This window comes from Rhineura floridana, chromosome 2 (genome assembly GCF_030035675.1).
Source record: "Rhineura floridana isolate rRhiFlo1 chromosome 2, rRhiFlo1.hap2, whole genome shotgun sequence".
Classification (NCBI taxonomy): Eukaryota; Metazoa; Chordata; class Lepidosauria; order Squamata; family Rhineuridae; genus Rhineura; species Rhineura floridana.
In genome coordinates, this window is record NC_084481.1 from 230946013 (window position 1) to 230973835 (window position 27823).

At 44.9% G+C, this 27823-nt stretch overlaps 1 protein-coding gene across 3 annotated transcripts; it reads left to right on the top strand.

Annotated features, from left to right (window-relative positions):
• TBPL2 (TATA-box binding protein like 2) lies at nucleotides 1–27820 on the top strand. Of its 3 annotated transcripts, XM_061612500.1 has the most exons (7): nucleotides 2–201; nucleotides 2911–3299; nucleotides 3836–3923; nucleotides 10755–10846; nucleotides 17227–17394; nucleotides 22779–22873; nucleotides 27530–27820. In XM_061612500.1, the coding sequence occupies exons 1-7, from the start codon at nucleotides 151–153 to the stop codon at nucleotides 27607–27609; spliced, it is 963 nt and encodes a 320-aa protein (XP_061468484.1). In that variant the 5' UTR covers nucleotides 2–150; the 3' UTR covers nucleotides 27610–27820. The 3 variants fall into 3 exon arrangements, with proteins under 3 accessions (XP_061468485.1, XP_061468484.1, XP_061468486.1); XM_061612501.1 differs by lacking the exons at nucleotides 22779–22873; nucleotides 27530–27820 and adding an exon at nucleotides 18403–18504 and having other exon boundaries at nucleotides 1–201; XM_061612502.1 differs by lacking the exon at nucleotides 17227–17394 and having other exon boundaries at nucleotides 3–201.
• The last annotated feature ends 3 nt before the right edge of the window (nucleotides 27821–27823 follow it).

Below are 27823 nucleotides of genomic sequence, written 5' to 3' on the forward strand. Positions count from 1 at the left end.
ACTTCACTACCACCAGCTGGAGTGATGATCTTTTAGTTGGGCTTCCTCTTGGAACAGCAGTTTCCAACTTCTTTCTGTGTTAATACAATTATTGAACTGAGAACAGTGTTGCTGTGTGTTCTGCAGTGTTACAGAATAGAGAAGTGAGGCATGGACGGGGAATTCTCACTGGAAAGCTACCTGGACCAGTGTACGAGCCAGGTAAAATCAAAGATACTGGGCTTCATCAATTTTAAAAGGGCAACTGGTTTTCTATCTCTAGTTTTGCCAAAAAGAAAAAAAAATAGTATGTAGAGTGGTGTAGTGGTTAGAGTGTTGGACTAGGACCTGGGAGACCAGGGTTTGAATCCCCACACAGCCATGAAGCTCACTGGGTGACCTCAGGCCAGTCACTGTCTCTCAGCCTCAGAGGAAGGCAATGGTAAACCACTTCTGAATACTGCTTACCATGAAAACCATATTCATAGGGTAGCCATAAGCTGGAATCAACTTGAAGGCAGTCCATTTTATTTTTTCATTTATTTTTTCTGCTGCCCTTAGGGATACGATGGCTAGCCGGATGACAATGAAGCTGACTGGATCCAGGACAGTCAAAAGAAAGTTTTGCTTCACATAGTTCATAATTAAATTATGGAACTTCCTCCTAGAAGATGTGGTGACGGACACCAATTTGGAGAGCTTTAAAAGAGGTTTAGACAAATTCAAAGAGGATAAGGCTATCAATGGCTAATAGCCACAGTGTTTTCCCTCCCCTGTCAGAGGCAGTATGCTTCTGAATACCAGTTGCTGGAAACTGCAGGAGAGAAGAGTGCTCTTTGCACTCGGGTCCTGCTTTCAAAGTTCCCATGAGCATCTGGCTGGCCACTGTGAGAACAGGATGCTGGACTAGATGGGCTGCAGTTCTGATGTAACAGCGCTCTTCTGATGTTCATAGCTGCTCCTTACTGTGCAATGCACGTTTCACTGCTAGAACAAGTTGAGCAAATAATCTTATTTCCATGTTTACTTAGTTTGATTCTGGCCATATTATTTCTGTAATTCTTATGATTATATTGCTTAGCATTTATGAACATAGGAAGTGCCTTGTACTCCATCAGAACCCTAGCACAGTGGTGTCAGCCCAATAGTGTCAACCCTGGCTGGCATCAACTTTTCCAGGGTTTCAGGCAGGAATCTTGAACCTGGAACTTTTTGCATTCAAAATGTGTGCTCTACAACTGAGCCATGGGCCTGCCTCAAAAGCATTTATAGAGTGCTGTCCCAAACTGCAGATAGTGGGCTGAAGCTGAGCAGATTGTCTAAGACTGTCTTGAATCAACAGCCACAGGTGAGATTTGAACTGGTGGCTTCCTGATCCACAGCTCCAGTGTTAAAACTGCACAAGCTTCCATTGATATTTCTTATTGTTACAAACTCGTTAACAATTTTGAATTAACTTGTGTCCATTAGCCTCTGAGATAAATCATTGGTGTTTCCATTATATATTTTCATTAATAAATATAGATAAGCAAGGTGGTGACTTAACCTCAGATACCCATATTGAAAGCAGGTTTAGACTTGGTGTTCTCAGTGCAATCCTAACCAAGTTTACTCTGAAGTAAATCCAGCTCTATTCAGTGGTACAACTTAACATTGTAGCTATGGTTGCAAAAGGACAATTTGAAAGGGTGAAAACAGTGCCTGCTAAAAAGAATAAGCAGAATTATTTATTTATTAAATTTATAACCCGACCTTCCTCCCAAAGGAGTCTAAGGTGGCAAGCAACAAGCAATAAAGCCTCTTAAACAGCTCTTTCTAAAAATATATATATTAAAACAGTTAATTAAAAAAAATCTTAAACAATTCCAGTATAGATGCAGACTGGTATAAGGTCTCTACTTAAAAGGCTTGTTGAAAAAGGAAAGTCTTCAGTAGGTGCCGAAATGTCAACAGAGATGCCTGTTTTATATTTAAGGGGAGGAAATTCCAAAGGGCAGGTGCCACAATACTAAAAGCCAAATTCCTATATTGCACAGGATGGGCTTCTTGATAAGATGGTCCACATCAATTGAGCCTCTCCATGGAGCTCCTTCCTTTTGTCTCTTAACTGTGCATGAACATCATCCATACTGAGCTTCTATGACTGCCTCATTCTGCTGACGTTACAATCAAAACAAAGCCTTGCAGTTTTCTTTGTTGTTCCGCTGTTTTATAATATCCAGCCTGCACAACTTGTGGTGCACCAGCCATTTATTCTGGCCTGCCAAGAACTTTAAAAAGTCATTGTTGCAAGTAACAAATGCAGAAGGACTATTAAGCTAATGGTGGGGCCACCAGCACAGGGTGGAGAGCTGCAGTCAACTTGGTAGGTCACTGGTTGTGTGCCTTGTTTAATATTGCACCACCACCCATTAACCTCTGGAATGGGATATGCATCCACATAGGTAAAGAAAATGCCAAGATAACATGCATTGCTAATGTCATAGGCACGTAGCTGTACTCTGTCAGCATGGCTTCCATAGGGTGTCATTTTCAGATGGGATTCAATCACATAATGGCAAATTCAGGTTGTGCAATTATAGTTGATTGGGAGGTCTTGTGAAACAAACCCACTTCCCCAAAAGATTGGGCATTTTGCAACAAGGAAAATGATGGGAGAAAAGCACTGGGAAGGTGTGGGGTAACACTTGCTTTGATGCAACACCACCTAACCTCCGCACAAACCAATCAGAATAAATGCTCAATAAACAGCTCACCTGGAAGCCTTTTCACGATGCAGCAGTTGTACATTTATCGTACAATAAATGAGGCCCTGTGAGGAAGTCATGGGCTTGCATAGAGTGTGCTGGTGCAGAGAACTGGGCATAGTATTTTGGGGTTCTATAACCACAAAGGTGCGATGAATGATTTTTCTTTCCTACATGGTTCAAGGATGACCTGCCGTCAACCAGCCCCCCAGTCTATGCTCCCATGAGCCCCTTTGTGACAGACCTGCCTCTCTCCTCATCCCTGGGTACACCGTTTAGTTCCCCGCCTGACCGGAACAAAGACTTCTCAGTGGACCTCAGTTTCCTGCCTGACTACTTTGGCCAGGATCACAAAGATGAAGGTGACAGCATGTTGGGAGGAGATCAACGCAGCCCTCAACTGGGAACACAGGACAGCGGCATCTTCTTGGACGACAGTGACTTGTCCCAAAATAGGGATGAAAATGGAACTCAGCCGTTGTTGGATGGGTCTGGACCCCGTCTTCCCATGACTCCGATGACCCCGATGACCCCCACTTCCGAAGGTTCCTCTGGCATTGTTCCACAGTTACAGTAGGTCAACCCAAAGGTTGAGGGTTCCAGCATGTTTGAATGCCCAGTCAAAAGCCTGTTTCCGTAGGACTTTTTCCTGAGCGCTCGCTTATGGGTGCAGTGGAGTTTTTGCTACTGGATTACTGGAATTGGAGGAAACAAAGCTCATGGGGAAAATATCTTTATCAGCAAGAAATCAGGGGCCAAGCTACTCACAGTGGTGGGGCTGTGTGTAAAGTCTAGATTGCTGCCAAATTAGTATTAAGTGGGCTAGGCACTCGGAGGGATGCTTTAAAAAAAACATAGCATGGATAGGGGAGTGGGGGCCCTGAATCCCACCCCCTTAAACAGTTTTGACCCATTTTTCTGCCAATAAGTGGGGGAAGCTGGTCACTAAACAAAGTGGGGCAGAGACCACCCTGTATTTTTCCCCCCTGCATCCCAAAATCCAAAGCTGTAGACCAGAGGTCCTGGGTCCACCCCACCCCCAATCCTATCCAGAAATTCCCTTGTACATGAGATCCTAAATGCGTACCGTTCCTCTTTTGTTCTCCCAGGAATATAGTGGCCACCGTAAACTTGGCTTGTAAGCTGGACCTCAAGAACATAGCCCTTCAGGCGCGCAATGCAGAATACAACCCAAAGGTAAGCAGCAGAAAGGCTACTTGGTATCTGACTTTCTTCTGGTCCCCCTGGCCTCCAGGATTCTGGTTAGGCCCAGGTCTGCCGAACGTTTAGAGATGGAGGTGTCGCTTCAGGTTGCTGCTTTGGTCCAAAATGGACTTTCTGCAATTGGTCCTTTTTAAAACAGGCCTTGTAGTCATAGTGTGGACAGGGATGCCTTTTGCTTTAGGGTTTTGGGTTCTCCTATTGTCAGACATGCTGCTGGATACCACTGGAGGGGGCACTCGGGTCCTGCTTGTGGGGTTCCCACAGGCATCTGGTTGGTTGCTGTGAGCACGGGATGCTGGATTAGTTGGGCCACTGGGCTGATCCAGCAGGCTCTTCTTTTGTCTTATATACCCCGTTGGGCAGTGAAAAAGGCAGAAAAGAGAAAAATCAACTCATTTGAAATGTGGTGTTGGAGGAGAGTTTGCGGATACCATGGACTGCGAAAAAGACAAATAATTGGGTGTTAGAACAAATTAAACCAGAACTGTCACTAGAAGCTAAAACGATGAATCTGAGATTATCATACTTTGGACACTTAATGAGAAGACATTATTCATTAGCAAAGATAATAATGCTGGTAAAAACAGAAGGGAGTAGAAAAAGAGGAAGGCCAAACAAGAGATGGATTGATTCCATAAAGGAAGCCACAGACCTGAACTTACAACATCTGAACAGGGTGGCTCAGGAGAGATGCTCTTGGAGGTCACTGATTCATAGGGTCGCCATAAGTTGCAATTGACTTGAAGGCACATAACAACAACAAACCCCACTTGTTTTCAGTGCTGCTCCTTCTTTCCAGAGCTATATATTATCTCCAATATCTGAGGCAGTATACTGGTTACTAGGGAACGTGAACATGCGTGCTACTGTGGGCATGCCCTATGTGTGGGCTTTGTTATAGGCATCTGGTTGGCCAATATGGAAACAGAATGCTCAACTAGATGGGCTTTTCTAATGTGTTTACAACACCCCTTCTGCCACCGGACGTGCCCTTATCCTCGCCGGTCACTGCTCATCAAGAGTCTGTGCGCTCTCCAGCGTGACGTTAACTTGGTGCCATTTATGTCCTAAAGTAATGACAACAGAGGATTTATGCAACTTTACAATTGACAACGAGGACATTGAACTTGTCAAGGATTATCAATATTTTGGCACAATCATTAACCAAAATGGAGACAAATAGGCAAGAAATCAGAAGAAGGCTAGGACTGGGGAGGGCAGCTGTGAGAGAACTAGAAAAGGTCCTCAAATGCAAAGATGTATCACTGAACACCAAAGTCAGGATCATTCAGACCAAGGTATTCCCAATCTCTATGTATGGATGTGAAAGTTGGACAGTGAAAAAGGCAGATAAGAGAAAAATCAACGCATTTGAAATGTGGTGTTGGAGGAGAGCTTTGCAGATACCATGGACTGCAAAAAAGACAAATAGTTGGGTGTTAGAACAAATCAAACCAGAACTATCACTAGAAGCTAAAATTATGAATCTGAGGTTAGCATACTTTGGACACATCATCAGAAGACATGATTCACTAGAAAAGACAATAATGTTGGGGAAAACAGAAGGGAGTAGAAAAAGAGGAAGGCCAAACGAGAAATGGATTGATTCCATAAGGGAAGCCACAGACTTGAACGTACAAGATCTGAACAGGGTGGTTCATGACAGATGCTGTTGGAGGTCACTGATTCATACGGTCGCCATAAGTCATAATCGACTTGGAGGCACATAACAACAACAAAGCAGGGAGTGCATTGCCTTTTACACAGAGGAGACTGCTGGCTCCATGTCAGTGGGGCAGTGAATCCACTCTGGGTTTTAGGGCAAACATTCAGGAGCTATGGATTCACTGCCCCACCAACATTGGAGTCAACAGTCTCCACAGCTTGTATGCTGTGAACACCGCAGAGACGTTAAGCTGTAGCTAAAGAAATTCCACCAAATCCATGCCACTGTTTCCTAGTCCCTTCTCATAGTGAACCTCACAAATGTTCACTCTCCAGACCCCTCCTCCTCTTCCCCCCTCTTTTAGGGATGGAAAGATCTGTCAATTTCGGTTCTCTCCTTTTCTCATTTTTCTAATGTTAAATTCAGTCTTCTACATTTCTGCAGCAATCTGCAAATTAAAAAAAAATCCTCATGAAAATTCTCCACCATTTTAGTGTGGATTTCTCCAAATAAACACATTTTTGTTTATTTATTATTTGATGTATATCCCGCCCTTCCTCCCAGCAGGAGCCCAGGGCGGCAAACAGAAATGCTAAAAACACTTTAAAACACCATAAAAAGACCTTAAAATACATTAAAACAAAACAACGTTAAAAACATTTTTTTAAAAGCTTTAAAAACTTTTTTTTAAAAAAAGGGTTAAAAACATATTATTAAAGAAAACATATTAAAAGCAACTCTAACACAGATGCAGTTGGCAGTTGTTGGGAGTTTTGACAAAGATACAAATTTTTGCAAGCCATTTCTCATCACATTGTGCCTTTTTGCATGTTATTTTCACTCATATATTCATTTTTAGGCACATTTTCCCCTAACATACGCCTTTTTGTAAATATTGTGGAGTCAATGAACTGCATCCCAAAATTCTGATAAGTGCGAATTTTGAAGGATGGCTGTGTATCAGTTCTCGTGTTGTTTCTGAAAGTGCAAATCTTATAAATTCTGCTTGAAATGCAAACTGAATTAAAATGCTCACCCATCCCTACCTCCTTCACACTTGCATATCCATACAAATGGCCAACTTCTTCAACAAATGGTCTAGTCCTGAATCTTGCGACATTCTTAAGGGCCGTAGTTCAGTGGAAGGGCATCTGCCTCACACGTAGAAGGTCCCAGGTTCAATCCCCAATAGCATCTCCAGGCAGGGCTGGAAGAGACTCCTGCGTGAAACCCTGGAAGCTGCTGCCAGTCAGTGCAGGCAGTACTGAGCTAGATGGACCAAGGATCTGTCTAAGGTGGCTTCCTATGCTCCTATCGGATCACTGTCAGAGCTAACCTTCAAAATGCAGATTTATAGATCAAAAACAATTTTACAAAGGGACTTACAATTATTCTTACGTAATTGCAAGAACCCTATGAGTGAAGGTAAGCTGAGGAATAAGTGGCCTGTCCAAGCCTATCCAGTGAATTTCATGGCTAAGGGCTGCTGCACATGCAACAGTCTTCCTAAACTGGTAATTTACATGCGTAAAGAGGGAAAAGATGCTATTGGATTCGCTGGTTCATAGGGTTGCCATGAGTCGTAATCGACTTGAAGGCATATAACAACAAAAGCGGAGAAACTCGATGGCATGTGCTGTATTCATCTTACAATGCTCTCTCTTGGCAATCACTCGTGACCGAGTAAGATTGTCTTCCAAAATAAAGTCTTTAACAATGGGTCTGTCTGAATCTGTATCCACCGCTGATGTACCAGTCCATGACTAGGGGCTTGTGGATTTCACAGTCCTGCCCCTGTTGCCATTCGCCAATCGCCATGGCACTTTCGTTATGGAAGACGCCTGTGCATGAATTTGTTTTATGTGGGGAGAGCAGCGCACCATGATCAACACACAATCTTGACAGAAAAAGGCTTTGATCCAATGGCATGGATACCACGATGATTGGAAGTCTTTTATCTGCTGCAGCCTTCATCCGCCTTCACAGCCGTTGTAACATACACATTGTTATCCTCCGCCTGTTCTGCCATTGAGGACTTTCTTGGATCGTTCTTTGTCTGGTTCCTCCCATTTGACCTCACCGCCATGGGTGGCCCTGCTGGGAGTGCATGACTCCCGACGGCATAACTCATAGGGTTCAATGGAACACGCAAGCCGACTCACCACTCCAAGGTGACGATCCAGCGAAGGGAACTTACGATGCATGGGTACCTTGGTACTTTGTCACTTCCAGGCTTGAGCATCATAGACATATATACAGGCATACCCTGCTTTAACATAGGCAATGGGACCGGAGCGTGTATGTAAAGTGAAAATGTACTTAAAGTGAAGCAATTATCTATGCATGTACTGCATGGCAATCGCCACTAGATGGCAGCGGCGTCATGCCATTAAGTGTCCGTTATTGTGAAGGGCGTACGTTAAAGTAGGGTACGGTGGAGTATGGAGCATGTACTTTATAGCGAGGTGACTTTAAGTGAAGCGACTTTAAGCGGGCTATGCCTGTACGTCTGTGGGGGTTTCTCTGGTTAGTGCATGGGGGGGGTAATGTGTGTGAAGTGACCCATAGGGATATCTACCTGGGCTTCCCTCATCCGACTGCAGCACTCAGCAGAGCTTGGAAAAGTTACTTTTTTGAACTACAACTCCCATCAGCCCAATCTGGTGGCCATGCTGGCTGAGGCTGATGGGAGTTGTAGTTCAAAAAAGTAACTTTTCCAAGCTGTGGTACTGGGCTTATACTGCAACACAACTGTGCTGTTTTTAAATGCCTGTTACAAACAGGACAAGTGTGTGCATGTGAATGGAAGCGCATCAAGCAGCTTGTGGAAATGAAAACTACGCAAGAGAGATTTTTTTAAAAAAAAAAATTGTTTACAGTGTGCCCCAGTGATGTGTTGCTTGAATCTGGGAGGTTCATATCCCCATTCTGCTGCAAGGCTCACTTGATAGCACTGGGTAAGTCCGTATGGGGGCTGAAGGCAGCCCTCCAGGCCTCTCTGCCTGGCCCTGTTTTACAGCCTGAGTGATTTTGCCTGGCTAAAAGGTGTCCTTGAACTCTGATAACATCTCTGCCTTGTCTGGATGGGGGACAGAGAGGGGTATGTCAAAACTAGCCTACTGTATAAAACTAAAGTTTACATGAATTGCGCTGTCTGATTTTGCCTGGCGCTCCATCCAATGGCGGCATATGGCCATGGGTGTAGTCTCAGGGGGACTTAGGCAGGGTCTCAGGGGGTCTTAAACCCCTTACCTTTTGGGGCACAGGGTCCCATCAGGGTCCCTATGTCTCCAGCATCCTATGAGTAAATCAGCATGAAAGGGGAGAGTGTTAGCTACTGAGAAGAGTCTTCTAAAATGCTTCCTTGTTGTTTCCTGCTGATTGGAGCCAATCAGAGTGAAAGGAGGCGAGTCAGTCACTGGGAAAACTCTTCTCAGCAGTGAACACTCTCCTCTTTCATGCGTAGTGGCTCCTGGGGATGTCTCTTGTGAGAGAAGGCACTAAAGAGGATCTCATTCTCAATTCAGCAGCAAAAAAAGAGGGAGAGGAATGGCTGTGACGATAATGAAGGGACTCTGCACTTCTAAATTTGCCACTACACTACTGCAAATGGCCCTCAGAAGGTTGCTCAGAAGGGAATGTGGCCCTTGGCCTGAAAAAAGGCTCCCTGCATCTTGGGGATGTTTGCAGAGTTGAGGTAAAAAGAACATGAGAAGTACCCTACTTGATCAGATCAGAGGTCTATCTAGGGATGAGGGAATGTGTGGTGCCCTCCAGATGTTGCTGGACTGCAACTCCCCTCCTCCCACACCTTTGGCCATGCTGGCTGAGGCTGATGGGAGTTGGAGTCCAGCATCACCTGGAGGGCGCCACAGGTTTCCCCATCCTTAGCCAATCCCAACATTCTGTTCACTCAGTGGCCATCCAGATGCCTCCTGGGAACTCATGAGGAAGACTTCAAGGCAATAGCCCTGTCTCCTTTTTTGGCCCTAGTGTCAACTCTCCTGGCAAACGGCTTTGATGGATTTGAATGGTATTTTGAGGGAGGAGATCTGCCCTTCCATAATTCAGCAGTTGTCCTGCCTACCCAGTCACCATACCTCTTCCACAAGATACGGGTGGTATCCAGCTAAATAGTTGCACTAGCTAGCACGAGGATTAGCACTAGTGCAATAGGATTTCCCCCTCCTCCCAGCACGCACTCTGCGCTGCCCCCAGATCCTCTCCAGAACAGTTATAGGGGGGCACACAGGGCGAGGAGAGGGGAAGACCCTTCCATTGCGCAAGGAAAAAATCCTTGCGCTGATGGAACAATTTCTTAGTCCTACATTGAATACAACTCTATATATTTTAATGATACCTATATTAAGTGATAATGGGTTATATCCAACACTATCCATGTGCAAGTAGGACAGACTTCTGTTCATGCAACAGGACTTCAACTTCCTCTCCTCCTCCACCCCACCCCACAGCTCTCCGTGCACTCTCGAAACCTGTTGTAGAGGTTGAGGGATCCTCTGGACAAGATTTTAACTGAGATTATCATACTTCGCACACATAATGAGAAGACATATTTATTATTTGAGAAGAGATGGATCGATTCCATCAAGGAAGCCACAGACCTGAACTTAGAAGATCTGAACAGGGTGGTTCACAACAGATGCTATAGAAGGTAGCTGATTCAAAGGGTCACCATGAGTCGTAATCGACTTGAAGGCACATAACACACACACAGAGAGCTGCAGCTGGGAGGGGAGAAAACGTGACGGTCCCATTGCATGAATGGAAGTCTCTTGGATCCATGTTAGATCCCAACCTTGTCTTTAAGATGCAAAAATGTAACTGAATGAATGAATGAATGATAAATGTAACTGTAAATGTTATAAATTATTTTTGGAAAGGAAATTGTCCCATCTTCAAATATTTATGGGCTTTCTTTAACAATTTGGAAGACGCTTTTTTTTTTTTTCTATCGTGGGAAATTCTCTTTCAGTCTCTTGGAACCAGCCAGCCCATGTAAAACCTCTTATGTTTATAGATTTTAAAAACACATGGTACACTGTCAAAAGTTTTCAAATACTGCTTGATGCAGTATGGATCCACAGGGTAATAATCTGGATTTTCCTGCTGAACTTTAGAGGTTTGCTGCTGTGATCATGAGAATTAGAGAACCAAGAACAACAGCCCTTATTTTTAGCTCTGGAAAAATGGTCTGCACAGGAGCAAAAAGGTAGGACTATTTGCCTTTACTATGAACAGAGAAAAACATGTAGCACTGGGACTCTTCTGAATCTAGAAAGTGATTGGGGATAGGGGGAAAGGGCATGTATATGACTTATAAACACTTGAAGGAACAGGAATGGTCCAGAGCAGGCCTAAAAGCAGCCTAACTCATGCAGTCGGTTGATTGGTTTGTTACTGGCCACATCAACACACTGCATGTGTGTGTGTGTGCGTGCGTGCGTGCGTGTGTGTGATGTTCCTTCAAGTCGATTACGACTTATGGCAACACTATGAATCGGTGACCTCCAGTAGCATCTGTTGTAAACCACCCTGTTCAGATCTTGTAAGTTCAGGTCTGTGGCTTCCTTTATGGAATCGATCCATCTCTTGTTTGGCCTTCCTCTTTTTCTCCTTCCTTCTGTTTTCCCCAGCATTATTGTCTTTTCTAGTGAATCATGTCTGCTCATTATTTTGTCCAAAGTATGATAACCTCGGTTTCACCGTTTTAGCTTCTAGTGATAGATATGGTTTAATTTGTTCTAACACCCAATTTGTCTTTTTCATGGTCCATGGTATCTGCAAAACTCTCCTCCGACACCACATTTCAAATGTGTTGATTTTTCTCTTATCCACATTTTTCACTGTCCAACTTTCACGTTCATACATAGAGATTGGGAATACCATGGTCTGAATGATCCTGACTTTAGTGTTCAATTACACATATTTGCATTTGAGGACCTTTCTAGTTCTCCCATAGCTGCCCTCCCCAGTCCTAGCCTTCTTCTAATTTCTTGACTATTGTCTCCATTTTGGTTAATGACTGTGCCGAGGTATTGATAATCCTTGACAAGTTCAACGTCCCCATTATCAACTTGGAAGTTACATAAATCTTCTGTTGTCATTACTTTGGTCTTCTTGATGTTCAACAGTAGTCCTGCTTTTGTGCTTTCCTCTAACTTTCATCAGCATTCATTTCAGATCATTACTGGTTTCTGCTAGTAGTATGGTGTTGTATGCATATCTTAAATTATTTATATTTCTCCCTCCAATTTTCACACCTCCTTCATCTTGGTCCAATCCCACTTTCCGTATATGTTCTGCGTACAGATTAAACAAATAGGGTGATAAAATACACCCCTGTCTCACACCCTTTCCGATGGGGAACCAGTTGTTTTCTCCATATTCTGTCTTCAGAATATTGAAGAATTTCAAATCTACCATTTCTGGGCAAGGTCATTGAGCGAGTGGTGGCCAACCAGTTGTCAGCACACTTGGATGAAACGGATTATTTGGATCCATACCAATCGGGTTTCAGGACTGGTCACGGAACTGAAACAGCCTTGGTCGCTCTGGTAGATGATTTGAGGAGGGCATTAGATAGGGGAGAATCCACCTTTCTTGTCCTCGATCTCTCAGCGGCTTTTGATACTGTTGACCACAGTATCCTTCTGCTTCGCCTGGAGGGATTGGGAATTGGAGGCACTGTATTACAGTGGTTCCATTCCTTTCTCTCCGACAGGTACCAACAGGTAGCGTTGGGGGAGGAGGTTTCAGACCCTTGGCCTCTCAACTGTGGTGTGCCACAGGGCTCTATCCTCTCTCCCATGCTATTTAACATCTATATGAAGCCGCTGGGGGCAATCATCAGGAGATTTGGGCTGCAGTGTCATCAATATGCGGATGACACTCAGCTCTATCTCTCGTTTAAATCTTCACCAGAGTTGGCTGTGGAGACCTTGTCCAAGTGCCTGGAATCCGTGAGTGGATGGATGGGAAGGAACAAGCTGAAGTTGAACCCTGATAAGACCGAGGTACTACTTGTGGGGGACAAGAGAAGGTTGGGCGACATTGACCTGAAGTTCAACGGGGTGAGTCTACCCCTAAAGGACCAGGTCCGCAGCCTCGGGGTTGTGCTTGATTCCAGGCTGTCCATGGAGGCTCAGATTTCGGCAGTGAGCCGGGCAGCCTGGTACCAACTACACCTCATACGAAGGCTGCAACCCTACCTTCCTGTTCACCAGCTCCCACTAGTGGTACACGCCCTGGTCACCTCTCGTTTGGACTACTGTAATGCGATCTACGTGGGGTTACCCTTGAAAACGGTCCGGAAATTACAACTGATACAAAATGCGGCGGCTCGACTACTTACGAACAGTCGCCGCCGAGATCACATCACACCAGTGTTGTTGGACCTACACTGGCTACCAGTTGTTTTCCGAGCCCAATTCAAGGTGTTGGTATTGACCTTTAAATCCCTACACGGTTTCGGCCCAGTCTATCTCACGGAGCACCTTCAACGCCACCAATTATGCCGCCCGACAAGATCGGCCACACAGGGCCTTCTCTCAATCCCGCCAACAAAAACAGCCAGACTGGCAGGTACTAGAGAGAGGGCATTCTCAGTGGCGGCCCCCACTCTTTGGAACTCCCTCCCACAAGATCTCCGGCACGCCTCTTCCCTAAATGTATTTCGTAAAGCCTTAAAGACCTGGCTCTTTCAACAGGCCTTCGGGGTTTCTGGGGAGGGTTAACTGCTATAACTGTAATGCCTCCTGCCCAGTTTTAATATTGTTGCTGCAGATGTATTGTTTTTATATTGTATTATTATATTTTATCAATTGTATTCTAACAAATTTGTAAGTCGCCTAGAGTGGCCATCGGCCAGATAGGCGACGAAGAAATTAAATTTATTATTATTTATTATCTTCACAGTAGCCTCTTGTCCAAAGTATAGGTTGCGCATCAGGACAATCAGATGCTGTGGGACCCTCATTTCTTTTATAGCATTCCATAGTTTTTTGTGATCTACACAGTCAAAGACTTTGCTGTAATCTTTAAAACACAAGGTGATTTTATTCTGAAATTCCTTGGTCTGTTGCATTATCCAACGTATGCTTGCGATATGATCTCTGGTGCCTCTTCCCTTTCTAAACCCAGCTTGGATGTCTGACATTTCTCGCTCCATATATGGTAAGAGCCTTTGTTGTAGAATCTTGAGCATTACTTTACTTGCATGGGATATTAAGGCAATAGTTCGATAATTACTGCATTCCCTGGGATCCGCTTTCTTTGGAATTGGGATGTATATGGAACACTTCCAGTCTGTGGGCCATTGTTTAGTTTTCCATATTTCTTGACAGATTTTTGTCAAAATTTGGACAGATTCAGTCTCAGTAACTTGTAGCATTTCTATTGGTATGCCGTCTATTCCTGGTGATTTGTTTCTTCCAAGTATTTTAAGAGCAGCTTTCACGTCACATTCTAAAATTTCTGGTTCTTCATCCTATTGTTCCTCCATGAATGAATCTGTCATCCTGGCATCTCTTTTATAGAGTTCTTCAGTGTATTGCTTCCATCTTCCTTTTATTTCATCTCGGTCATTCAGTGTGTTCCCCTGTTGATTATTCAACATCCCTACTCTTGGTATAAATTTCCCTTTCATTTCTCTAATCTTTTCAAATAGGGCTCTTGTTCTACCTTTTTATTCTCCTTTTCTATTTTTATACAGTAACTATTGTAGTAGTTCTCTTTGTTCCTGGGTACTAGTCGCTGTATTATTGCATTTAGGGTTCTAACCGTGTTTCTGTCTCCATTTGCTTTTGCTTTCCTTCTCTCTTTAACCATTTTAAGAGTTTCTTCAGTCATCCATTGAGGTCTTTCTCTCTTTTTAATGAGAGGTATTGTCTTTTTGCATTCTTCCCTGATAATATCTGACTTCAATCCATAGTTCCTCTGGTTCTCTATCAGCTAGGTTTAAAACCTCAAATCTGTTCCTTATTTGATCTTTAATTTCTTCTGGGATGTTATTTAAATTGTATTTTGGCATTATGAGTGCTTTGTTGTTCTTCTTTAGCTTTACTCTGATTTTCAATACGACCAGGTCATGATCTGTACCGCAGTCTGCTCCTGGTCTTTTTTTCCCCACAGAAAGTATGGAACTTCTCCATCTTCTGCTACCAATTATATAATCAATTTGATTCCTATGTTGCTCATTTGGTGATGTCCGCGTGTAAAGTCGTCTTTTCGGTTGCTCATAGAATGTGTTTCAAAGAAACAAATTAGTGGCTTCACAGAATTCAATAAGTGTTTCTCCTGCTTCGTTTCTATCTCCCAAGCTCCATTTTTCCGCAATTTCTAGTTCTTTTCTTTTCCCTACTTTTGCATTCCAGTCCACCATGACTATCGGAGCATCTTGTTTTGGTGTGTGATCAATTCCGTAGACTTTAATGGGACTGATATCCCCTTGGACAGCAGGCATTGAATGCTATTTAGTCATTCATTCTCCACTGTGAAAGAAGTCTCGTTTGAGATTCTCTGTTATGCTGGAGGATCATTGTCACTATCATGATCCTACATTCAGAGGAGGGAGAAACGGTTACACACTCACATACACATAAGGGAATTTCTGCAAATGCTACTGGAAGCCAGTTCAAAGGCTGAGAGTCCTTGAACATGGTGGTGAGCTTTGGAATCTGGATTGAGTGCACCTCTGTAATGCCAAGGGAGGGGATCGGAACACATTAGCATACTGCCAAGGGCCTCTAGAAAAACAAATAACTGTGTTGCCATTCCCATTAACTTTAGTCCTGACAGCAAAATTATATTTTATCTGCAAAAATATTTATATACCGCCAGCGCACATAAAATATCAAAGTAGTGTCCAACAGCATATACAAATACAATCAAACATAAAACACCAGAAAAGCAATTCAAAATATTTATTAAAATGACTGGCTTGATCAGTGTTCAACACTGTTCAAACAGCTGTATAGGCCTGTCAGCGTAAAAATGTCTTCAAGAGATGCCTGAAAGTCAAAAGTGAGGAGAATGCCTGCCGAATCTCTGCTGGAAGAGCATTCCACCGCATGGGACACCAAATCCCCAGCTTCTAGCTGAAGCCAGTCAAGCCTCTGTAACACCAGGGACAACTAGCAGCGCTCCTCTGGATTATCTCAGTGATCAGGCTGGGATATAAGACTTAGTCGGTCCTTAAGGTATCCTGGGCCCAAGTTGTTCAGGGCAGTTGCTTTGACAGGGGGGAGCAGCAGAGGAGAAAGAGTTAAACACCCTTTTCCCCTCCAGAATTGGAGGTCTACACATCCCTATCCCCGTAGCTGCTCTGAAGTGAAAAGATCCAGTTACGGGTTTCCCACATCACATCTGTTTTGGACCTGATGCCTCCTTCAAGCCAGAGCTTGGTATTCCCCAATGATGCCACACGCAAGCACAGAAATTGATACCAGGGGGCAGGAGGCAAGACTGAGCATCCTCCAAGTCTTCACTTTCTTTTCTATTAAAGCATGTTTTCAGTAGTGTGACTGTGAAGACAGGCTTGGGAGTGACGTGGACGATCCAAGCAAAATACCAGATGCTGAGCTGGGGTTCGTTACTGGGATTTCCAGTGGTTAGAGAGTGGAGTTCTCTGCTCCTCTCCAAAGGATAGCAAAAAGTCTGTAATAAATTGTTGAAAGTCAAAACATGCAGATTTGCTTGATATGAGTAACTTACACACTGCCAAATTTCTGATGACGTTTCACCGAAGAAAATGGACTCCGGCTTCTAATACCCCAATTCTCAGATCAGCTCTCACTTTCCAAGCACCCTGTACCACATTGTTACACATTGCTGAAGGCTCCGCTTTCTGTATGCTGGGCTCATTTATTTATTCCCACCACTAGATGCAATGTATCTAAGCTTTCTGGAAACCGCAGAGAGGAAGCTGAGCCCTGAAGGAGAGTTAGCAGCTCATTCCTAAATAACATTGAAAGATATCTTTTAAACGCAAAAAAAGAGGACAGTAAACTTTAAGGAATAAATAAGGGCTGTCCCAAATAAATAAATTAGGAACAACTGGAACAAAGTAAATAATGTTTTGTTTGAATTGTCTTTTCTAGCTGAAAAAGGCTCCCAGAGCACCTGACAAATATTGGTAACAAGACTATCTCTGCCCTCAGGTTTATAATCCAAAATATGACCTAAAAGAAAAAGGGATTGTGAAGGAGGAGGAAAAAAGCCCACCCAGGCAGGCAGTAGTTCTGAGTTACAAAGTTCTCATGGTCAGCCTGGGATGGACACAGTTCAAAGGGAGGTGTTGTCAAAAGTTGCCACTCTCTTAGCAGAGCCCCTGGGGTGACCCTCCTTCTCTTTTGCCCGCTCGGCTGCAGCCTGATGGAATGGTTGCTGCCAGGTTGACAGCCTGATGGAAGGAGGAGCCAGATGGAGTTGTCTTTCCAGGAGAGCAGATGGTGGTCCTGCTTACCTTCTCACTCTGCCGTAGCATGATGGAATCATTATTGTTAAGAATTGTTAAGCACAGATAATGCATATCCCTGCTTAAAGCTTTGGTGGCTGGATTCTCCCCCCCCTCCCCTTTGTATGAACCTGTAGTGAAGAACAGTCACGACTGGCAGCCAGGAAGTATGCTCGTGTGGTACAGAAACTCGGGTTCCCTGCTAAATTCCTGGATTTCAAAATACAGAACATGGTAGGCAGCTGCGATGTGAGGTTCCCCATCCGGCTGGAAGGCTTGGTCCTAACTCATCAGCAGTTCAGTAGGTATGTCTGTGCATCCCACCACCAGAAGGAAAGAGGTGGAAAGAGAAAAAAGGAATTCTCTTGGTATTTTCGGGAGACGCTCTACAGAGCCTCTTGGTGCAGGTTACAGTGCTAACAGAACTACTTGTTCTCACCTTCTTTATGCCACTTGTAAACAGAGGCACTTCTAGGATGTTGCGGTTGTGTTTTACCATGCAAAAGAGCTGCTTAGAGTGGCCGTCTTTCAGCATCTGGGGAGTTCAAGAAGATTTTGTTTAGGAGGGGGTCAGGGCAGAGATTTCTGGTCTGGTTCATTCTCATCAAAGCTGGGCCTGGGCCTTCTATGGATCTTGTATCTTATCTAGTAGTGGTACCAGGAAAAAAAAGGGGGTCACAGAAGGGGCAAAGTATATTTCTAGGTAGGCAAAATATACTAGGTGGTGGTACCAGCTTCTTGTTTGGGAGGGCACCCTCCCCCCCCCCGTGCTGCCCCGATCCTCTCACCTAATTTCAAACTCTCGTCTGACAGTTCTGCTAACATGGATTATATGGGTCCTTATGGCTTGAAAGCTGCTTTTTCGTTCTTCGTTATGCAGAGGACAGAACCTTTTTTGATATTTCCTTCTTCTCCCTTCTCCAAGTGCCACTTAAAACTAGATAGAAATTATCAGCAGGTTTTGTTTTGTTGTGAATCTGAACGATGCTCCCTTTTGCATCTGCTAAGGATAACAGGGGATGTCTGCAGTGTCAAGAGCACTCAGATAAATCAAATACATAGCTCCAGAGTCCATCTCTTCTCTTTTTGATCAAGTGGCAGTTTTTATATGCAGGAAATTATAAGATATACAGAGAGCCTCTGTGAAAAATGATGGTTTTTGCAATTCATGCCAAGCAAACCTAAATCTTTAAAGGGGACTTTTTAGTCCTAACTAGAGAAATTGTGATTATCCATGTGAGTTTTAACTGATTTAATGTACATATGAGAACTTCATTACTTTCTGAAGCAAAAAAAATATTTTTTCGTTGCAGTCGAGATGATGCCTGCAGGCAACCTCTCAGGAGAAGTGTTCTTGCCATCTGGAGAACGTAAAATGGTGGCTAGCGTTTGTTGCTGTACTGATTCATTTAAAAAAAAAACTCTCCAGTTTAGGCACTGCTTTATCTATCAAAGTTTTTTTTTTAATCAATTAAATCTGCAGCCCTACTACCATTGTTATTCTGTTCCGTGCCTTCCCTGTTTGTAACTTAACTACGTAACTTTCTGGATATATTATCTTAGTGGATGAGAAATATAATCTCTGTATGTGAAAGATGTGGCGTAGTGGTTAAGGTGCTGGACTAGGACTTGGGAGACCAGGGTTCGAATCCCCACACAGCCATGAAGCTCCCTGGGTGACCTTGGGCCAGTCACTACCTCTCAGCCTCAGAGGAAGACAATGGTAAACCACCTCTGAATACCACTTACCATGAAATCCCTATTCATAGGGTCGCCATAAGTCGGGATCGACTTGAAGGCAGTCCATCATCTGAAAGGGCAGACCAATATACCAGAACAGGATAACGATAAGGGGCAAAAAGGTGCATGAAATACGAGAAAGAGGGAAAGGAATAGACAGAAGCAAGTACTTCATGCAGCAGATAGTTAAATTATGGAATTCGCTCCCACAAGAGGCAGTGACAGCCACCATCTTGGATGGATTTAAAATAAAATTAGACAGCTTATTTATTTATTTATTTCACTTATATACCACCTGACTAGCAAAAGCTCTCTGGGCGGTGAACAACAAGGAATATAATAAAATACACAATATAATACAATAAAAACATATAACATATAACAATAAACGATCAAAAGTCAGTTACAACAAAAAGAAATCAATAACTTAAGTTAAAAATGCATTGGGAAAGAGGAAGGTTTTAACTTGGCGCCGAAAGGATAGCAGTGTCGGCGCCAGGCGCACCTCCTCGGGAAAACTGTTCCACAGTTCGGGGGCCACCACTGAGAAGGCCCTAGATCTTGTCATCACCCTCCGGGCCTCCCTATGAGTCGGAACCCGGAGGAGGGCCTTCGTAGCAGAACATAGTAAACGGGCGGGTTCGTATCGGGAGAGGCGGTCCGACAGACAGCGTGTCCCGGGCCGTATATGGCTTTATAGGTTAATACCAACACTTTGAATCTGGCCCGGAAGCATATTGGTAGCCAGTGCAAGCGTGCCAGAACAGGTGTTATGTGCTCGGACCGCTTCGTCCTTGTCAGCAATCTGGCGGCCGCATTTTGCACTAGCTGCAGCTTCCGAACTGTCTTCAAAGGCAGCCCAACGTAGAGCGCATTGCAGTAATCCAAACGCAAGGTTACCAGAGCATGTACCACCGATGTAAGGTCCTCCTGACTCAGATAGGGACGTAGCTGGGCTACCAACCGAAGTTGGTAGAACGCATTCCGGGCCACCGAGGCTACTTGAGCCTCAAGTGAGAGGGAAGAGTCTAAAACGACTCCCAAGCTCCGAACCCGGTCCTTTAGGGGGAGTGTAACCCCATCCAGGATAGGGTATGTATCCACCATCCGATCAGAGAAACCATCCACTAGCAGCATCTCAGTCTTGTCAGGATTGAGCCTCAGTTTATTAGCTCTCATCCAGTCCATTGTCGCGGCCAGGCAACAGTTCAGCACATCAATAGCCTCACCTGAAGAAGATGAAAAGGAGAAGTAGAGCTGCATGTCATCAGCATACTGATGACAATGCACTCCAAAACTCCTGATGACCGCACCCAACAGCTTCATGTAGATGTTAAAAAGCATGGGAAACAGAACCGACCCCTGCGGAACTCCACATTGGAGAGCCCATGGTGTCGAGCAATGTTCCCCAAGCACTACCTTCTGGAGACGGCCCACCAAGTAGGAGCGGAACCACAGCCAAGCAGTACCTCCAACTCCCAACTCCGCGAGCCTCCCCAGAAGGATACCATGGTCGATGGTATCAAAAGCTGCTGAGAGATCAAGGAGAATCAACAGAGTTACACTCCCTCTGTCCCTCTCCCGACATAGGTCATCATACAGGGCGACCAAGGCCGTCTCAGTGCCAAAACCAGGCCGAAAGCCCGACTGAAATGGATCTAGATAATCGGTTTCATCCAATAGTGCCTGGAGCTGGCCAGCAACCACACGTTCCAAGATCTTGCCCAGGAACGGAACATTTGCTACTGGTCTGTAGCTGTTGAAATTTTCTGGGTCCAAGGAAGATTTTTTCAGGAGTGGTCTCACCACCCCCTCTTTCAGACAGTCAGGGACCACTCCCTCTCGTAAAGAGGCGTTTATCACTTACTTGGCCCAGCCAACTGTTCCTTCCCTGCTAGATTTTATTAGCCAAGAGGGGCACGGATCGAGTATCGAAGTGGTTGCACGTACCAGTCCAAGCACCTTGTCCACGTCCTCGAGCTGAACCAACTGAAATTAATCCAATAAAGCATGACAAGACTGTGCTCCAGACACCTCGTTAGGGTCAACTGCTATAAATTGGGAGTCTAGGTCCCGGCGGATGCATAAGATCTTATGCTGGAAGTGCTCAGCAAACTCATTACAGCGAGCCACCGATGGTTCTACCGTGTCCTGTGGGCGTAACTGAAGTAGCCCGCGGACAACTCTGAAAAGCTCCGCTGGGCGGCAGAGAGATGAATTGATGGTGGCAGCAAAATGTTGTTTTTTAGCCGCCCTCACTGCTCTTACATATAGCTTGGTAGAAGCACTAACCAGTGCATAATTGCATCCGTCGAGAGTTCGCCTCCATCTCCGCTCAAGCCGTCTCCTATCTTGCTTCATCGCTCTCAGCTCTGGAGTATACCAAGGAGCTATATGAGCTCTACAAAGGAGAGGGCGCGCAGGAGCGATCGTGTCAACAGCTCGGGTCATCTCTGTATTCCACAGGTCAACCAGAGCTTCAACAGGAGCGCCAGTCCTGTCAGCCGGAAAAACCCCCAGAGCCCTTTGAAAACCTTCAGGATTCATTAGTCTCCGGGGGCGGACCAATTTAATAGGTCCCCCACCCTTGCAGAGGGAAGAGGCTACTGAGAGTCTAAACTTCAGCAAGCAGTGATCTGTCCATGACAAAGGGAGAGATGTAATACTCCCCACATCCAGATCACTATCCCCATGTCCAGTCACAAAAATAAGGTCTAGAGTATGCCCCGATACATGTGTTGGACCGCTAACAAATTGAGACAGCTCCATGGTTGTCATAGAAGCTATGAAGTCCTGAGCTGCCCCAGACAAAGTCACCTCGGCATGGATGTTGACATCCCCCTGTACTAATAGTCTGGGGGATCTCAGCAATGCCTCCGAGACCACTTCCGTCAGCTCAGTTAGGGAAGCCGTTGGGCAGCAAGGCGGGCGGTACACCAAAAGGATTCCCAGCCTGTCCCTCTGGCCCAACACCAGGTGCAAACATTCCAGGCCAGTAATTGTATGGACATGGTGCTTGGTGAGTGAGATGGAACTCTTATAGACCACAGCAACCCCACCTCCCCGACCCTCAGATCTACCATGATGCTGAACCAAATACCCTGGTGGGCAGAGCTGGGAGAGACTAACTCCTCCCTGCTCACCCACCCAGGTCTCAGTTATGCATGCCAGATCGGCAGCCTCATCCACAATCAAGTCGTGGACGAGGGAAGATTTATTAAGTACCGATCTGGCATTTAAAAGCAGCAACTGGAGATCCGAGAGTTGGCTGAGAGGACAACCAACAACCCTGCGGGTGTGAGAGGGACCGGAACACGGCACAGCCACGACATGTCTAGGCCGCGTTCCCCTTACCTGGCCAGTCCCTCTCACACCGCCATACCTCCCTCTGCCTGTCACTATGGTAATTGGGGCCCCCTCAAGTCCCCCCGCTTGATAGAAAAACCTCTTTCCCAAGCACATATTAAAAACTTACATACAAACACACAACACACACACGTCTAACACAACCAAACATACACACCACATTCATTCAAAAACCAAGCACACAACAAAGTCCCCTTCGGAGCTTCAGAGAGGAAAAGGCTATCAATGGCTACTAGCCATGATGGCCGTGCTCTGCCTCCACTGTCAGAGGCAGCATGCTTCTGAAAACCAGTTACCAGAAGCCGCAGGAGGGCAGAGTGCGCTTTCACTCAGGTCCTGCTTGCAGGCTTCCCATTGGGGCATCTGGTTGGCCACTGTGACAACAGGATGCTGGACTAGAAGGGTCCTCTTTGACCTGATCCAAGAGGCTGTTCTTATGACATGATACATTAAGCAACGTAAACATAAAATGACATACAAATGTCAAGAAGACCTCTATTAAAGTCACGTATAACAGCAAATGAACTTGCTAATTTTGTGTATTTTAATTCTTTCTTACGTTCCCCCCCCCCCCCAATTGCAGCTATGAACCAGAACTGTTTCCTGGCCTTATCTACAGAATGGTCAAACCACGGATTGTATTGCTTATCTTCGTGTCTGGAAAAGTTGTATTAACCGGTGAGTGATTAATATAGCATGGGTGTGGGGAACCTTCAGCCTGCCAGATATTGCTGAACAACTCCCATCAGCCCCAACAAATATGGCCTATATGGCCTAGAATAGTCAGAAATGTCTCCAGCAAGCAAGTCCTGCTGAAATGAATGGGAGGCGTAAAACAGGACATCTTCCATTTTTCTTACTAAAATTTTCATTTGACTGACAGCGCAGTTGTATACATATCTACTCAGAAGTCCCATTGAACTGAGTGAGGCTTCTTTCCAGGTTAAGTGAGTATAGGCAGGGGTGTAGTCATCCAGGGACTCGGGGGGTCTTAGACCCCTTACTTTTTGGTAGCAGGGTCCCAAAGTCTCCAGCATCCTGTGAGGCAACCTTCATGAAGGGGGAGTACGTTAGTCACTTAGGAGTGTCAGAAGACACGTGGTTCCTTGTCCTTTCCTGCTGACTGGAGCCAATCAGAGTGAAAGGAAGTGAGTCAGCCAGAGAAGACTCTTCTCAGTAGCTAACACTCCCCTTTCATGCTGATTGGCTCCTAGGGATGTCTGTTGTTGTGGGAGAAGAATTAAGAAGGATCTAATTCCCAACCCAGCAAGAAAAAAAAGATGGGAGGGGGCGTGGCTGTAACTATCATAAAGGGACCCTGCACTTCTGAATTTGCCGCTATGCTCCTGGGTATAGGAACGCAGCCTAGGAACACTTTTTTTTAACGCTTGGAATGCATCATTAGTGAAGGTTAATGAAGGAGAGGGCAACTGCTCACTTGTGCATCCAAATCCACATGGTGTGGTGTTCTTGGTTTACTTAAGTATGAAATGCAAAAAGCATTTTAAGTGTCGCATCTGCTCTAAAATGATCACGAAGACAGATTTGTATGGGCCTTTTTTGAAGCCCAGATAAAGCTGACAGGCTATGTAGTGGGGATAGGGAGTATCTGTGTGTGCCTGTTTGGACGCACAGGTGAGTTGAGGGAACAGGATAACTGTTTTGTGAAAAGTGTAAACAGTGTTAATTCTTAATACAAAGATTCTTGATTTCTCATTGAAATTGATAGCTGGTAGGAACTGTTGGTTCACATCACATTTGTTTAACGTGTGGACTAGGAACCATTATATAAAAATGACAAGCTCATTTTTCAGTGTACAAGTCTCAGGCAGCAATATCTATGTTCTAACCTAATTTGTGAAACTTTCCTGGATCTGTGAAGAAGGGTCCCCTCAACCCTTGCCTTTCTTGGCTTATTAAAGCTTGCCAAGGGGGGTTGACTGAGTGGATCCAGGGTGTGGTCACCGTGTTGTTGCGGGAGGGAGTGTTCCCAGCCACCCTGAAAGAGGTGGTGATCTGACTGCTCCTGAAAAAGCCCACCCTGGACCCGGTCGCAAACACCCCCTTTTTAGGGAAGGTGATTGAGAGGGTTGTGGCATAGCAATTGCAAGTACTCTTGGATGAAACAGATAATCTTGACCCATCCCAGTCTGGGTTCAGGCCTGGTTATGGGATTGAATTGGCCTTGGTCGCCCTGATGTGTGACCTTTACTGGGAGAAGGACAGGGGGAGTGCGACCCCATTATTCTTACTTGATCTCTCGGAGGCTTTTGATACTATTGATCATGGTATAAGCTGAACCGATTTAGTGAGATAGGTATTGGAGGCACTGTTTTACAGTGGTTCTGATCCTATCTCCAAGGTTATTTTCAGAGACTAGCATTGGGTGATTGTCTTTTGGGCCCCTGGCAGTTAAGAACATAAGAACATAAGAAGAGCCTGCTGGATCAGGCCAGTGGCTCATCTAGTCCAGCATCCTGTTCTCACAGTGGCCAATCAGGTGCCTGGGGGAAGCCCGCAAGCAGGACCCGAGTGCAAGAACACTCTCCCCTCCTGAGGCTTCCGGCAACTGGTTTTCAGAAGCATGCTGCCTCTGACTAGGGTGGCAGAGCAAAGCCATCATGGCTAGTAGCCATTGATAGCCCTGTCCTCCATGAATTTGTCTAATCTTCTTTTAAAGCCGTCCAAGCTGGTGGCCATTACTGCATCTTGTGGGAGCAAATTCCATAGTTTAACTATGCGCTGAGTAAAGAAGTACTTCCTTTTGTCTGTCCTGAATCTTCCAACATTCAGCTTCTTTGAATGTCCACGAGTTCTAATATTATGAGAGAGAAGAACTTTTCTCTATCCACTTTCTCAATGCCATGCATAATTTTATACACTTCTATCATGTCTCCTCTGACCCGCCTTTTCTCTAAACTAAAAAGCCCCAAATGCTGCAACCTTTCCTCGTAAGGGAGTCGCTCCATCCCCTTGATCATTCTGGTTGCCCTCTTCTGAACCTTTTCCAACTCTATAATATCCTTTTTGAGATGAGGCGACCAGAACTGTACACAGTATTCCAAATGTGGCCGCACCATAGATTTATACAACGGCATTATGATATCGGCTGTTTTATTTTCAATACCTTTCCTAATGATCCCTAGCATGGAATTTGCCTTTTTCACAGCTGCCGCACACTGGGTCGACATTTTCATCGTGCTGTCCACTACAACCCCGAGGTCTCTCTCCTGGTCGGTCACCGCCAGTTCAGACCCCATGAGCGTATATGTGAAATTAAGATTTTTTGCTCCAATATGCATAATTTTACACTTGTTTATATTGAATTGCATTTGCCATTTTTCCGCCCATTCACTCAGTTTGGAGAGGTCTTTTTGGAGCTCTTCGCAATCCCTTTTTGTTTTAACAACCCTGAACAATTTAGTGTCGTCAGCAAACTTGGCCACTTCACTGCTCACTCCTAATTCTAGGTCATTAATGAACAAGTTGAAAAGTACAGGTCCCAATACCGATCCTTGAGGGACTCCACTTTCTACAGCCCTCCATTGGGAGAACTGTCCGTTTATTCCTACTCTCTGCTTTCTGCTGTGGGGTGCCACAGGGTACCATCTTGTCCCCCATGTTGTTTAACATCTATATGAACCCCTTGGGAGCGGTCATTAGGAGATTTGGGGCAAGGTGTCAGCAGTACGCTGATGATACCCAGCTCTATTTCTCTGTAACATCTGATTTGGGAGAGGCCATGCGAACCCAGGACCGCTGCCTGGACTCGGTGGTGGGCTGGATGAGGGCCAATAAACTGAGTCTGAATCCGGGCAAGACAGAGGTGCTGTGGGTTGGTGGTTCAGTTGCCTGCTTTGGATGGGGTTGTACTCCCTATGAAAGAGCAGGTCCGTAGTCTGGGGGTGCTCCTGGATCCATCTTTGTCGCTAGAGGTCCAGGTTACCTCAGTGGCTAGGACTGCCTTTTACCAGATTTGGCCATTTCTGGATTGGGATAGCCTGACCACTGTTGTCCATTCACTGGTAACCTCCAGGCTGGATTACTGTAATGCGCTCTATGTGGGGCTGTCCTTGAGGTTGATCTGGAAGCTGCAGCTGGTGCAAAATGCGATGGTGCGACTGCTCACTGGGGCAGGGTATCGCCAACATGTCACCCCACTGCTGAAAGAATTGCACTGGCTGCCTATTAGTTACTAGGCTAAATTCAAGTTTTTTGTTTTGGCGTACAAACTCCTATACAGCTTGGGACCGGGATACCTGAAAGACCCTCTTATCCCTTATATACCGTTGATCACTACGCTCTGCAGGTGAGGGCCTCCTGCAGATACCATCTTATGATCTTCCACAGATCATAGGAAGCAGACCTTCAGGGTAGTGGCATTTACCCTGTGGAACTCCCTCCCCTTAAATATTAGACAGGCACCATCTCTGTTATCTTTTTGGCACCTACTGAAGACCTTCCTCTTTCAACAAACGTTTTAAGTAGAGACCTTATCCCAGCCTGTGTCTGTGCTGGAATTGCTGTTAAGATGTTTTTGAAGCTTTTTAAATATATATTTTGTTGTAATATATTTAAAAGTCTTTTTACAATATTTTAGAGTGTTTTTGTTTGCCACACTGGACTCCTACTGGAAGGGTGGGATATAAATTTAATAAATAAATAAATATTTGGGGTTGTGTTTGGACGACACACTAAGCCAAACCATAGCTTAGCACAGACACGCTCGTTCCTGAGGAGGCGATTGCAGCTGCTTTCCTGGACTCCAACCTCAGCAGCTACGCCAAGGTATGGCTTAGAGTCCAATTCCAGGAAAGTGGTTAAGGTCTCTCCTCCTTAACCACAATCTGTAGCCAAGGTTTGATTTATGGTTGTGGTCGTGGTTAAGGAGCAGAGACCTGAACCACAATCCCAGGTGTAGACAATATGCTAAGACAAACATTGGCTTGGCTGCCATCCTGCACTAATATAAAGCCTGGGGTCACATTGGTCTGACCTAACATGGCAATTAACATTGAACCTAGGACTGACAAGGAGGAAGGTGCAATTTTCCACTTTTGGTAGGCTTTTCAACTAGACTAATGGAGTTGGCTGAAAACCATCCCACTCTGATATGGAGTTGATAAAGATCTGTGCCATTTTAAACTTTTATCTCCCCCCCTCCCGTACCTTTACTGTTCTGGTAGAGAACCTTTCTTGGGAGGCACAACTTTATGCATGGGTTCCTTCCTAGTTGCCCTGTCACCTCTCTCTCTCTCTCTTTCACTCGCATGCATGTACACTGGTACTTGTTGTGAATGTTGTTAAAGCTCATTCCAAAACCCTTTTTCCCAGGTGCCAAAGACCGTTCTGAAATATATGAAGCATTTGAAAACATCTATCCAATCCTGAAGGGTTTCAAGAAAGCGTCTTAAATTCTTGTCTCTAACTATGTATACATTTAAGCAAGTCTTAAGCATTAAGCACAAATTCTTCCTCAAACACTCAGATTGGTTGTTGATGGTTGCACACAGTTTATCTTCTGTTATTTGTCTCCATCAGTCTGCTGTATCATATTTTTGCTGTGAATTCTTTGAAGAGAAGTCAATGCATTTACTAAATAAAAAAAAACAGTTGGCATCAGAATCT

What these genes read in the sequence shown, in the direction of transcription:
- TBPL2 (XM_061612500.1), top strand. Translation starts at nt 151, where the DNA reads ATGGACGGGGAATTCTCACTGGAAAGCTACCTGGACCAGTGTACGAGC. An exon ending in GTCTGCACAGGAGCAAAAAG is followed by an intron (nt 10,847 to 17,226) that starts GTAGGACTATTT and finishes ATGAACCTGTAG; the next exon opens with TGAAGAACAGTCACGACTGG. An exon ending in TGGAAAAGTTGTATTAACCG is followed by an intron (nt 22,874 to 27,529) that starts GTGAGTGATTAA and finishes CCTTTTTCCCAG; the next exon opens with GTGCCAAAGACCGTTCTGAA.